At 39.0% G+C, this 12,652-nt stretch overlaps 2 protein-coding genes across 4 annotated transcripts in view; both read left to right on the top strand.

The window, feature by feature from the left end:
• The window catches only part of SPATA24 (spermatogenesis associated 24), a 96,726-nt gene that overhangs the window by 48,459 nt on the left and 35,615 nt on the right, over positions 1 to 12,652 (top strand). The window lies entirely within an intron of this gene.
• The window catches only part of DNAJC18 (DnaJ heat shock protein family (Hsp40) member C18), a 31,964-nt gene that overhangs the window by 6,316 nt on the left and 12,996 nt on the right, over positions 1 to 12,652 (top strand). For all 3 annotated transcript variants that reach the window (XM_069104341.1, XM_069104342.1, XM_069104343.1), the window contains exons 4-6: positions 3,539 to 3,724; positions 4,572 to 4,684; positions 11,904 to 12,013. In XM_069104341.1, coding sequence (XP_068960442.1) covers positions 3,539 to 3,724; positions 4,572 to 4,684; positions 11,904 to 12,013 — 409 coding nt within the window. The remainder of the gene's footprint in view (positions 1 to 3,538; positions 3,725 to 4,571; positions 4,685 to 11,903; positions 12,014 to 12,652) is intronic.

Below are 12,652 nucleotides of genomic sequence, written 5' to 3'. Positions count from 1 at the left end.
CAGAAGTATCATTATTTTATATCATCAGGGGTCTGTGGTATACAATTGTTTGAAATAGTGGGTTTATTTAAATACCCACCTTGTCCCATGATACTTTTGAATAAATGTTAGTTTCTCTGTGATGAGTATTATAAGCTCACATCTTTGATCTTTTCTCAATTTTTATTATTTTGAGCTTTCTGCAACATTTTATACCATTAATCCCACTCTTTCCTTCTGGATACTTTTCCCTTCCTTGGCTTCCATGATACTGTTCTCTCCTGGTTCTCCTTCATGTCTGCTTGCTCCTTTTCTGTCTCTCACTGGTTCCTCCTTTCTTCTTCTTCCTCCTCCTCCTCTTCCCCACCCCCTCAGGAGGTGATTCTCTTGGTTCTGTCCTAGGTGCTCTTCTCTTTTCTCTTTCTGGTGACCCATTCACTCTCACGGATTCAGTTTTTACTCAGTGTTGATGACTCTCACATCTCTCTACCCAGCCCCTGAGCTCCAATCCCACATGTCCACCTCTTTGCTAGGCATCTCCACTTGAATACTCTATCAGTATCTGAAACTCAGTATATCCAAAACTCAATTCACAATCTTCTCCCCTAAATCTAGCCCTCCACCAAACTTCCCTATTTCCATTGACTTTTCCCTCCCCCTCACTCCTTAAACCCAGTCAGATTTTCTCCCTCCAAAGCATGTCTCCAATCAGTTCCTTTTTCTAGGTTTATACAGCTGCCTTCCCAGGTGGAGGCTCTCATCATCTCTCTAACCCAGGATAGCTTTCCCAAATAGTGCTCCTGATTTTGCTCTCTTACCTCTCCAGTCCATCCTCCCCACAACTGCCAGAATGATCTTCCTAAAGCCTGAGAACTGCTATCCTACAATAAGACTTTCCTTCGTTAATACTTTCTCCTGACTCTTGAAATTACCATGCATGCACTTATTTGTTTACATATTATATCTCTGCAATAGAATATAATTCCTTGAGAAGAGGGAGTGCTTTATGTTTTGTCTTTGTATCCCTTGGATCTAGCACAAGGCTTTGCAGCTAGTAGGTATTTAATAAATGTTTATTGGATTGATTGATGATCTTCCTGTTCCTCCAGGTTTGTAACTTCTGTAATATTTGATTCTTCCCTCTTTCTCTCTCACCTCCCACTTTTTCAGTTACTATGTTTTGTCACGTTCTGTTTTCACATTATACTAGCTGACATTTATATGGTATTTTAAGGTTTTCAGTGTTTTGTTTATATTTATTTGATCCTTACCACTATGTGGAGCAGGTACAGCATTTATTATTATCTCCATTTTACAGATGAGAAAATAGTCTTGGGACAAAATATAAACACCATAGCTTCATCTTAAATGCTCTCTACTATCTGTTTCTCACCTACCTTCCCAGTCTTAGTTTGTGTCACTTCTCTTTGCAGGCTGCATTCCATCCATACTGGCTGAGCTGTTTCTCAAACTTCTGTCATTCCCACCATTGTGAATTTTCACAGACCATTCATTTTGCCTACAATGCTATCCTTTCTCATTTCCACTTGCTCAGATCTTTATCTTTCTTCAAACTTAGGTTAAGTGTCTCTTTTCTCTGTGAAACTTTGCCTGTTACTTCCACCTGCAAGTGTTCTCTCTCTTCTCAGAGTTTCCTAGGGTATTTTGTCCAATCTTTCTTCCTTTGGTCCTGTCACTCCTTACCTTTCTACAGGTCTTTTCCCAATAGACTGTGAGGTCCTTGAGAGGTAGGGGACTTTATTAGTTTTCATCTTTGTGTCCCCAGATGTCTTACACTTAATAGGTCATAGATTTAGAATTGTAAGGGACCGTAGAACAAATCTAGTCCAACCCTCTCATTTTACAGATGGGAAAACTGAGGCTCAAGGAAGTTAAGCAGTTTACCCAAGGTTGTACAAGAAGTGCTTAATAAATATTCATTGAATTTGTTTGTTGTTAAATTTGATGTGCCATGTTAGGTGCATTCAATTCTCTTCCATAACCTCTCTGAAAAGTTAAACAAGTAGTCACTCTGTATACTCTTGGCACACTTATTTAAGAACCCATGGCCTGGCATGGTTGGAACTGGGAAAGTTCTGAACTGCAGTGGGCTGTACAGATTGTATGTTAGGACTAAATTTGGCATCAGCATGTTGAGTCCCTGGGAACTGATAGGGATTGGGGCAAGGGGATGGGGAAGGTGTTGGATGGGGACTGCTAAAGGACAGACCAGCTCAGGTCAGAAATAAAGTGAGTAAAAGCTCCTGTACCCAATCAGGAGTGGGAACAGGCCTGTGAGGAACCTCTTCACTGCCAGCTACTGCCGGGGGAGATAGCAAGATCCAGTCTTTAAAAAAAAGGGCAGGGGAAAGACACAATACAGTAGTTAACTATTATTTGACTGAGAGGTTCATGTAACTGGAATGGTTAAGTAGCTATGCCTTTACTCTAAACACTTAGCAGAACTCCTAGTCAGGAAGATGGTGTTTAAGTCAGAACTTCAGTGATGTATGCAATCTCCTAGTTTACCTTCTTTGAGTTAATCAGGCACAAGATAAGTCAAATATATAGTAAATGCTTTTTTTTTTTTTAAGCAATTGGGGTTAAGTAACTTGCTCAAGGTTACCCGGCCAGTTATTTCTGGGTGTGGTGCTAAGTATCTGAGCCCAGGTCTCCCGACTCTGGGGCCAGCGCTCTTACTCACTGAGCCACCTGGCCTCCCCTAGTAAATGCTTAACAAATGTTTGTTGAAGTGAAATAAATATCTCTTTAAGTGTCACATTATCTTGCTATTAATAAACATTTTATTATGTAATGAAAAAGTGCTGTGTATGAAAACTATTTGGTTATTTCTGTAACTCAGACTGCAATCCATTACTTATTTTTGTTTTGTTTTGTTTTTCTTTTTTGGAGAGCAGGGCAATTGGGGTTGTGTCCAAGGTCACACAGCTAGTAAGTGTTAAGTGTCTGAGGTCGGATTTGAACTTAGGTCCTCCTGACTCCAGGGCCAGTGCTGTATTCCCTGTGCCACCTAGCTGCCCCCATTACTTATTTTTGGAATAATAATTTTTTTTCTTTTAAATTGTATTTTATTTTTTCCAATTACATATAAAGACAATTTTTAACATTCTTTTTTATAAAATTTTGAGTTCCAAATTTTCTCCTTTTCTCCTTTACCTCCCTTCTCTCAAAGACAGTAAGCAATTTGATACAGGTTATGTGCAATCATGTAAAACATATTTCCATATTAGTCATGTTGTATAATAAGCAACAGAACAAAAGGAAAAAAGCTATGAAAAAAATAAAGTGAAAATAGTATCTTCAATCTATGTTCAGATTTCATCAGTTCTTTCTCTGGACATGGATAGCATTTTTGGAACACATCGTCACAAATTATTCTTACCTCAGAATTTCCACTTTGGCTTAACCTTAAGTCTGTGTGAAGTTGCTGTATAGAAATTGACCTTATTCTCCTGGTTGCTGTTTTATACTTAAATTCAGTGGAAGAAAGGATGGCTAACTAAGCTCTGACCTGTTTTTCCCCTTCCTTTCTCTATAGCAATAGGTAATGCCTTTGCTGTTCTCAGCAATCCTGATAAAAGATTACGCTATGATGAATATGGAGATGAACAAGCAACTTTTGCTGCCCCCCAGGCCAGACCCTATACTTATTACCCAGATTTTGAAGCTGACATTACTCCAGAGGAGGTCTTCAATGTGTTCTTTGGAGGACATTTTCCTACAGGTTAGTATTCTTGATATGCTATGGACAAGCATGCTTTGGGTCATTTTTAGTGGGTTTGAAAACATGACCAGAGGATCAGTTGAATTGCTTATAGGATTATACTCCTGGAAAGTTAGGGATAAGGACTAGACCTGTTATTTTGTTGATTAAAGTGAACTTCCGTATGAGGAAACCCCTCTCCCAATATAAATCAGAGCCTTCTCTGTAATTATTTGCCTAGAACAATGGAAGGTTAAATGATTTGTCCAGTGTCACACACTGTGTCAGTGTCACTATGTCAGAAGTGGAACTAATGACCAGATCTTCCTTGGTCAGAGGCCATCTCCCCATCCACTATGCCATGATGCCTCTCTCTGGAGGCTTAAGGGTTACAAATGCCTGTCCTGGAGCATTAGCGTTTGGACTGTAATACCTCGCTACTAAATGTTGAGGAGGATAGGTGATTATTATATGTACCTGCCAAAGTTATAAAATGGGGTTGTGCACAGCCAGTCATTAGTGACAGAGCCAAGACCATTGGTTCATCATTCATAGCCTGAAGGAGTATCCATTAAACTGTACTGTTTTCCTCCGCATATTTGTTTAAGTTTTAAAAATATATATAAATTTGGACCCAGTTCAGAGACAAGGGAGCTAAGAAGGTTCAGTTTATAGCTAGATCACTTTGATTACTCTTCATCTCCAGTGTGTAAAATATGGAAGAATACTTATTGAGCCTTTCATAGAGGACTATTGAGAAAAATCATTAGATAATTGCAGTTATATTAAAACTGAGCACAAAGGGGTCATGGATAAGGCAGGGAGGAATGTTTGTTTGCTTCCTATGCTAATTTTTTTTTTTAAACAGGAAATATTCACATGTTTTCAAATGTGACGACTGATGACGCACACTTTTACCGTCGGCGACACCGAAATGAAAGGGTACAGACCCAGAAGGAAGAAGAAGAGGAAAAGCCTCAGGTGACTGGAGAAAGAAGGGTTACTATCTATAAATAATTATAATGAGTCAGCATTCGTGCTCTGTAAGAATGTTTTAAAATGTTGTACTATACATATTTAAGAAGACAGGAAATACATAGTAACAGGACCTGGAGGGTGGAGGCCCTAGTCAAATCTGAACTTTTCCTGTCCTGTGACTTGGAAAAACCTATCTGCTATTCCACTAATTTCTGTTATTCGAAGTTGGTATTTGCCAAGGTAAAGGCCTCTTCCTGTACTCTTTTATTCCCATCCAGCACATTCCTACACCTTCCTATTCCCTCTCCTCTTTTGCCTTCCTCTTCCATTGTGCCCTCCAGAATTCTTATTCTATTTTTAACAAGATCCCCTTCATCCCAGACCTCTTCCTTTCATACTTTTACCCTTCTTGTACTCTTGAAAGCCTAGCTCCCTTTAGAAGATGCTGCATCTCTGGCCTCCCACTCCGACTAATTGCTTCTTCTTTCATGTCATCCAACTCGCTGGGCCAGGGAAAGAATCAGTTTTCCTCCATACTACCACTTCCAGATCTCCCCTCTGCCACCATCATGCATCATTATCTCCTTTTTTTGAGGTTCACCCTCTCCATCACCCATTCCAGTGTCTTTTTGCTGTAATCCACTGCCTATAGGACACTCTGCTGATTTTCTCAAAAAATTCAGAGGTTTATGGTTTTCCTCTCTAACCATGCTCCCTCCCTGTTACTCAAGGACTTCCTATACTTGTTGAAGTCTCCCCAACATCCTGCCTCCTAGCCCATTAGTTTTAGCTCCCAGGACCTGTCTCAGCTATTGGGATTGTCATGCCTTCATCTCACTATCAAAACATCCAGGCCTCTGTATCCTCATTACTCTCCAGATTTCACTTTTGGTCTTCTAGACTTTCTCTAGCATTCCCCATTTGGGGCACACACACCCCACCCTTACCACTTGCTGCTTCTTTTTTTCTGCTTGTATCTGTATTCCCAGTAATTAGCACAGTGCCTGGCACATAATAACTACTTAATAACTACCCCCATGATCCTGAACTCTGAGATTCCCATCTGATTACAGATTCCTTTTTTTATTTGTACCTCTGTATCAACAAATTTATTTTTTCTAGACACCATGAGCTTCAGTCTCTTTACTCCTCCCTCTTCTCCCAATCTATTACCCCTGCTCTGGCTTCATAGTTCTCCTGTCGTTATCTTGATTCTATACTTGACCAGTTCACCTGTACGTTGTCTTCTATTCTTGAATTCCTTGGCCTTTGGCCACTTGTGCCCTGCCAGACCCCAGCCCTGGAATACCCTCCCATGTGCCTTCCCTACTTTTCTGCTATGGAGTGCCGTGGGTGAAAGTCATACAACAGAAAACCCGGTCCCTCTCTCTTAGTGGATGACCTCACATCTCCTGAGACAATCAGGGTGTCTGTCATAAACTCTCCCCCCCCCCCAGACCTCTTTTCATCATTCCCCTTTCTTCTCTTTTCCAATCTCTGATGACAAGATGACACTTCTCAGTCCCTCTGCTGGAATCCTTCATCTTCTCTGTATCTGTCTCCTCTAGGGACTCACCCCTTTGACCATCCCAGTTTCCTTACCTGCCGGCACCTCTCCTGTGTCTACAAACAGGCCAAAGTCTTGCTTATCTTTTAAAAAGCTTCACTTGACCTTGCTGCTCCTCAGGTTCTTGTACTGGTTCTCTTTCTCCTTTCACAGCCAAGTCCTAGAAAAACTTGTCTGTCTTTACTGTTTCTTCTTATTCACTTCCCAGTTACTTCTCAGTCCCTTGTACTCTCTGACTCCAATGCTCAGGCAAAATTGGCCTCTCCAGGATTATAAGCCATCTCATAATATTTTTTTTCAGTCTTTGGTTGTTTGTTGTTGTCGTTGGGTTTTAATAGTGTTGACTTATTCCAGCTCTTGTATAGTCTCTTTTTTCTGACCTTCTGTGACACTGGTTTCTTCTGGTTGTCCTTCTGTCTCTTCAGCTTTTCCTCAGTCTCCCTTTCTGGATCATCTCTTTCCCTCCTACTGTGTGTGTCCCCTAAGTTTCTGTCCTTGTCCCTCTTTCTTCTCTCTTTACTTTCTCTCCTTTGGTTGACTCTTTTTACTCCCATGAGTTCAGTTATCTTTTTGCAAATAACTTTCAGATCTTTATATCTACCCCTAAATCATTGTTGCAGAACCCCAATCCTTCTTACAGTGCCTGCTTCCTGCTGAGTATCTCCAGCTGATGTCTCAACAGTATCTCAAATTCAACATGTTAAAAACAAGACTGATTATCTTTTCCCCTTCTAAATCTGCACATCTTCTAAACCCCCCTGCTTTTTGGAAAATCTATCCTCTTCTAGTCACCTAGTTTTACAACTTCTAAAATATCCTCATCTTCTCTTTCTCTTACCTACCCTGCCTCCCATCCAATCAGTTGCTTAATTCTTTTTATTTTACCTTCACATAATTTCTTAAATCTGTTGTTGTCTTTCCACTCACATGGCCAGGTCTCTAGATGAGGCCCTCAATAACTTTAGCCTAGACTATTGTAACAGTTTTCTAATTGGTTTCCCCGCTTCCAGTCTTTTCCTTCTTCAGTCCATCTTCTTTACAGTTACCAAAATAATCCGACCTTGTCGTTTTCCTCCTCAAAGCCCTTGAGCAGATAAAGTACAAATTCCTTAGCCTGACATTTAAAAATAAAGATTTATCTTAATTTCCAGAGCTATCCTCACCTCTCCCCTCCCTATTAAACCATCCCTTGTAAGAATAATTAAAGAAGAAAGGGGGGAAAAGCAAGTCAGTAAAACTAACCAACACGTCATCTCTGCCCATATAATATTCTCAGAATGTGTAAATGTAAGATTCTCTACCTGTGGTCTCATAACTTTGCAGTGAAGGGAGGGAGGGAAACTTTGGCCTTTTCTTTGAACCTAGACTTGGTCATTATAATCACACAGCATTCAGTTTCACTGTACCGTTCTTACCATTTACATTCTTGTAGTCATTTGTGTATATTGTTTTCCTGGTTCTGCTTAACTCTGCCTTAGTCTTCATAAGTCTTTCCCTGCTTCTCAGAATTATTCATATTCACCATTTCTTAAAGCACATCAATGTCCCATTATATCTCCATATCACAATTTGTTTAGCCATTTCTCATTTCTACCCTGGTATTTAAAACCCTACACAACCTGAGTGACTCCCACTTACCTTTATGGGCATTTCTTATTATTCCCCTTCATGCTTGCTCATGTTGCTGCCATTTGTTATATTTCAGTCAGCTGGTATCTTCCAACTGTTACCAGAATTCTGTATTCCTTCTCCTACCTCTGTCTTTACAAGTCTGTCTCTTGTAATACACCTCAAGTGCAATTCATCTTCCTTCCCATCTCTTAGAATCTTTGTCTTCGAGGTTCTGCTCAGGTATTTGTCTCTCCACAAACCTTTGCTGATTGCTCCAGTTTTTCATGGTCGCTCACTTCTTAACTTACCCTTTATTGGCTTGGCTGTGTACAGGTTATATTCCCCTAGTTAAAGATAAGCTTCTTTAGGGGAGGAACCATTTTGTTTTTTCTTTGTATGCTCAGCCTTTATCATAGTGTCTTGGTTTGGATAAGCATTTAGTAAATGTTTATTGAAATTTAATTGAAGCAGCTGTGTCACTGACAAATACATAACAAAAATCACCTCAAATTCACTGCCTTGTGAAGAATCTCCCATGACCTTCAGATCCACTCTTTTTTTTTTGGGGGGGGGGAGAGGGAAAGGCAAGGCAGTTGGTGTTAAGTGACTTGCCCAAGGTCACACAGCTAGTAAGTATCAATTGTCTGAGGTTGGATTTGAACTCAAGTCCTCCTTACTTTAGGGCCAGTGCCGTATTCACTGTACCACCTAGCTGCCCCCTTCAGATCCACTCTTGAGGGTTTTCTGGAGAAGGGTCTGCAAAACATTCCCTTAGCTAGTTTTAAAGGAGGAAGATCTAGGGTCTTTGTTGAGTGTGTCATAGTCCTAAAAATCCCTCAGTGAGCAGAATGCTGCAAGGCCCCTGCCCAGGTTCTAGGTATCTTTTCACCATTTCTTCTCTGATGCTTTTACACAATTTCATTTATATCAAGTGAACCGCACTTTGATATGTGAGCTTCACTATAGAGTTCATTTGTAATTAGATTTTTTTGACTTAGGAATTTAGAAGACTTGGGATTCTAGGTTTCTTAACCTTTTCCCTGGCTCTAAATTCACAAAGAAAATAATTCATTTTTTTGTGTAGAACAATAATAAATGTATATTGAATTGAATGATAGGTTTAAGAATCATGATTTAGCTGACTAGACTAACATGTGACCCTCCCATCCTCTGCCTTCCTTATATCTTCTCTGACCTCTTTGTGTGGTCTTTTCTGTAAATACTACATTCTAGTGAAAACAAGCTGTACCTCTTTTAAAAACTAAATTCCAGTTATTTATAGGGCAAGTTTAGGATTCCTTTTTAAAAATTACTGCAACTTTTTATTTTTTATATGAGCTTCATTTCCAAATATATTCCTCCTTCTTCCCTGTCTAACTAATTGTCCCTTTTAACAGAATAGGGATAGGGACTAAACCTATGACTTCATTAATATAGGGAATTTTAAAGAGTAAACACCTTTTCTTGTGCAGGGCATCACTTTTCTGCAACTTGTAGTCCTAGAGAATTGCTTTGAGCACTTGAGAGGTTAAATTACCTGTCCGTGAATCATATAACCAGAAAGTAGGTTTTAGAAGTAGGATTTTAATCCATGTCTTCCTGTGCTATGATACCTCTCTGTAAAAAAGAATTTTAAAAAATGGGAAAAAAGCATTTCAGTAAAACCAAACAACACATGAGATCTTAGGTCTCGATCTAGAAGGAATATCAAATCCCCTTATTTTACAGAGGAGAAGAATGAGGCCCAGAGAGGTTGTAACTTGCCCAAGATCACATAGTTATTTCTAGAAGCAAGATTTATACTCATTCCTCTTAGTTCAGAGCTAGTGGACTTGGACACCTTTTTAATTCTGATCTTAACAAATATGATTATTTCCAAAATTGAAAAATAGAAAAAAAGGTTTGTACAATAAACCATTAACTTCTGTTACATTCAGCTTTTTTTAAAAGCACATTAAATTTAACAAGAGTACCACCAACACTGCCCACCTTATTGTCTTTAACTCCTGAATTTCCTTCTCTTCCTTTTCTGTGTATTTTTAAAATATTTCATTAATTTTTTCTTTCTTTCCTTCCTGTCACTATTGGTGACATCTCTGTCATAATTGGTCCTCTTTACCCTTTACCTCTTCCTCCTTTGTGATAAAAGCCCTCCTGGCATAGTCAATCAAACCAATTCAAATACTGATCATATCTGAAAATATGTGTCACTTTCTGTACCTTTAGTCCATTACTTATTTTTTTGGAGTCCTGATTGGTCATTTCATTGATCAGAGTTCTTATGTTTTTCAGAGTCATTTTCCTTTATATTATTGTAGTCATTAAGGCAGCTTGGTGCACTGGACCTGGAGTCAGGAAGACCCTGGTTCGAATCCAGTCTCAGCTACTTACTAACCATGTGATCCTGGGAAAGTCACTTCGCCTATGTATGCCTTAGTTTCCTCATCTACAAGATGTGGATATTATTTATACCTATCTCTCAGAATTGTTATGAAGATCAAATGAAATAATATTTGTATATTGCTTTGCATACTTTAAAGCACTAAACAAATGCTAGTTATTATTTTTGTTGCTGTTGTTGTTATTATTGTTATTGTTATATAAATTGTTCTGGTTCTATTCACTTGACTCAAGTGTTTTTTCCAGTAACTGTGGACAGCAGATATAATATTCAATATTGATAGTCCTCTGTAAAGAATGGAAAGAGGTATGTTTTCTCAGCTCTTCCCTTTCAACCAAAGCAAGTTTCTGATTTCCCAGTCTCATTCTCCACAGTTTCCAGGTGTCTGAGGGGCTTTCCTTTGGTATCCAAAATCTTCCATGCTTATGACAGTTCCCTTTCCTTTTTGGATTCCTAGGATCATACTATTTAGAGCTGGGCAAGACCTTAGAGATCATAAAGTCCACCTCCATCATTTTACAAATGAGCACATTGAGGCCAAGAGACACTCTGTACCCCATGGTCACGTGACAAGTGTAGGACCAGATGTGGAATTCAGATCTCCTAAAATTTGTGTTCATTTTATGTACTATCAATGTTCGTGAAATGTGTAAGCATTTGTTAAAGAGAAAATTAAATATCTTTTGTAGAAAGATAAGAGTATAAAACAGTGAATGGAGTTTATTTAGTCTACTGGGCAAGTCATTTTCCCCTCTTTGGGCTTCAGTTTCATAGCTACAAAATAGTTTATATCAGATAATCTCCAAAGACTCTTCTAGGTCTAACATTGCAATATAGTAGCAAGCTGAACACAACTTATCTTTTATCGGTATTTATTCAGTACAAATTCAATTCATATAATTGTATCTGCTTATGGTTGGAGTATGAAATTAAGTTTTAAATAGACATGGAAAGTAGATTTAACCAAAATATTTCTGCAGATAAATATATTGCAAGTTATTTTTTAAACATGACCCTGCCAACTTTTTTTTTTTTTTACCTTTTGGAGGGCAATTGGGGTTAAGTAACTTGCCCAAGGTTACACGACTAGTTTTTTTTTTTTTTTAAAGCAATTGGGGTTAAGTAACTTGCTCAAGGTTACACGGCCAGTTATTTCTGGGTGTGGTGCTGAGTATCTGAGCCCAGGTTCGATCCCCAGGTCATCCCAACACTGGAGCCGGTGCTCTTACTCGCTGAGCCACCTGGCCGCCCCAACACGACTAGTTTTTGTGTGTTAAGTGTCTGAGGCTGGAACCGAACTCAGGTCCTCCTGACTCCAGGCCAGCGCTTTACTCACTGAGCCACCTAGCTGCCCCCAACTTTTTTTTTCTAATGAGAGGCAGCCTGGCATAGTGGATAAGAGAGTTAACTTTGGACATATATACTTGCTATATTACCCTGGGCAAATCACTTAATCTCTCAGTGTTCTAGGCAACTCTGAGAGTACAGGATACCAACCTTTATTAATAAAGAGAGTTTCCTCCTGTAGAAGTTCATGTATCAAGATACCACAGATACAAGCTAATCTCTGGCCTTATTTTTCCAATTAAGTATTTTTTGTTTTTGTAGACGTAATGGTTATTCCAAATATCTTTCTCTTTTAGAATATGTATTCTGCATTTCTTCAGTTGCTACCAGTTCTCGTGATTGTGATTATATCTGTTATAACTCAGCTGATGGCCACAAATCCTCCATACAGTTTATTCTATAAATCGTAAGTCAAACATTTTCAGTTTTTGTTAATGATAGGCTTTGGGAATGTGGATAAGTGAAAGACTGAAAGGCTCTGTCAGTAAGTTACTCATTTAATTTCAGTATTTGTTTCAGAAAACAAAACTTGGTATTTAAAGAGGAAGCTTTGCAGTGAAATGAAATCTCCTACTGGAGACATAATGTATAGAAATAATCTAATTTTTAAGGGGATTATTTTGTTCTACAGTGACACCCTCTGGGCAAAGCAAGAATGGCAGTGATTAGTCTGAAGAAACTCAAATTGCTCAGCAACTGAGAAATGGTCATAGAATGTGTGAGAGATTTATCTTGTCCATTCTTCCCATTTTAAAGTTGAGGAAACTGAGGCATAGAGATCTGAAGGCAGGGAGGAAGCAGCATGATACAGGGATAGAACACTGGATTTGGAGTTTGAGAAACTGGGTTCTGAGAATCACAGAATGTGAAGGTTGGAAAGGCCCTTGGACTGATTGTACACACTATAGCATACTTTAACAAATGGCCATCTAGCATCTGCCTGAAGGCCTCCAGGAACGTAAGACCTACTGCCTCTGGAGGTACCCCATTTCTACTTTGGAACAGCTCTAATGGTTAGGAAGTTTTTCCTGATATATAATAGCTT

This window comes from Petaurus breviceps, unplaced genomic scaffold (genome assembly GCF_028583685.1).
Source record: "Petaurus breviceps papuanus isolate PSGF00001 unplaced genomic scaffold, PetGlider_PUasm1.0 685, whole genome shotgun sequence".
Classification (NCBI taxonomy): Eukaryota; Metazoa; Chordata; class Mammalia; order Diprotodontia; family Petauridae; genus Petaurus; species Petaurus breviceps.
This window is presented reverse-complemented; position numbering and strand designations above follow the sequence as displayed.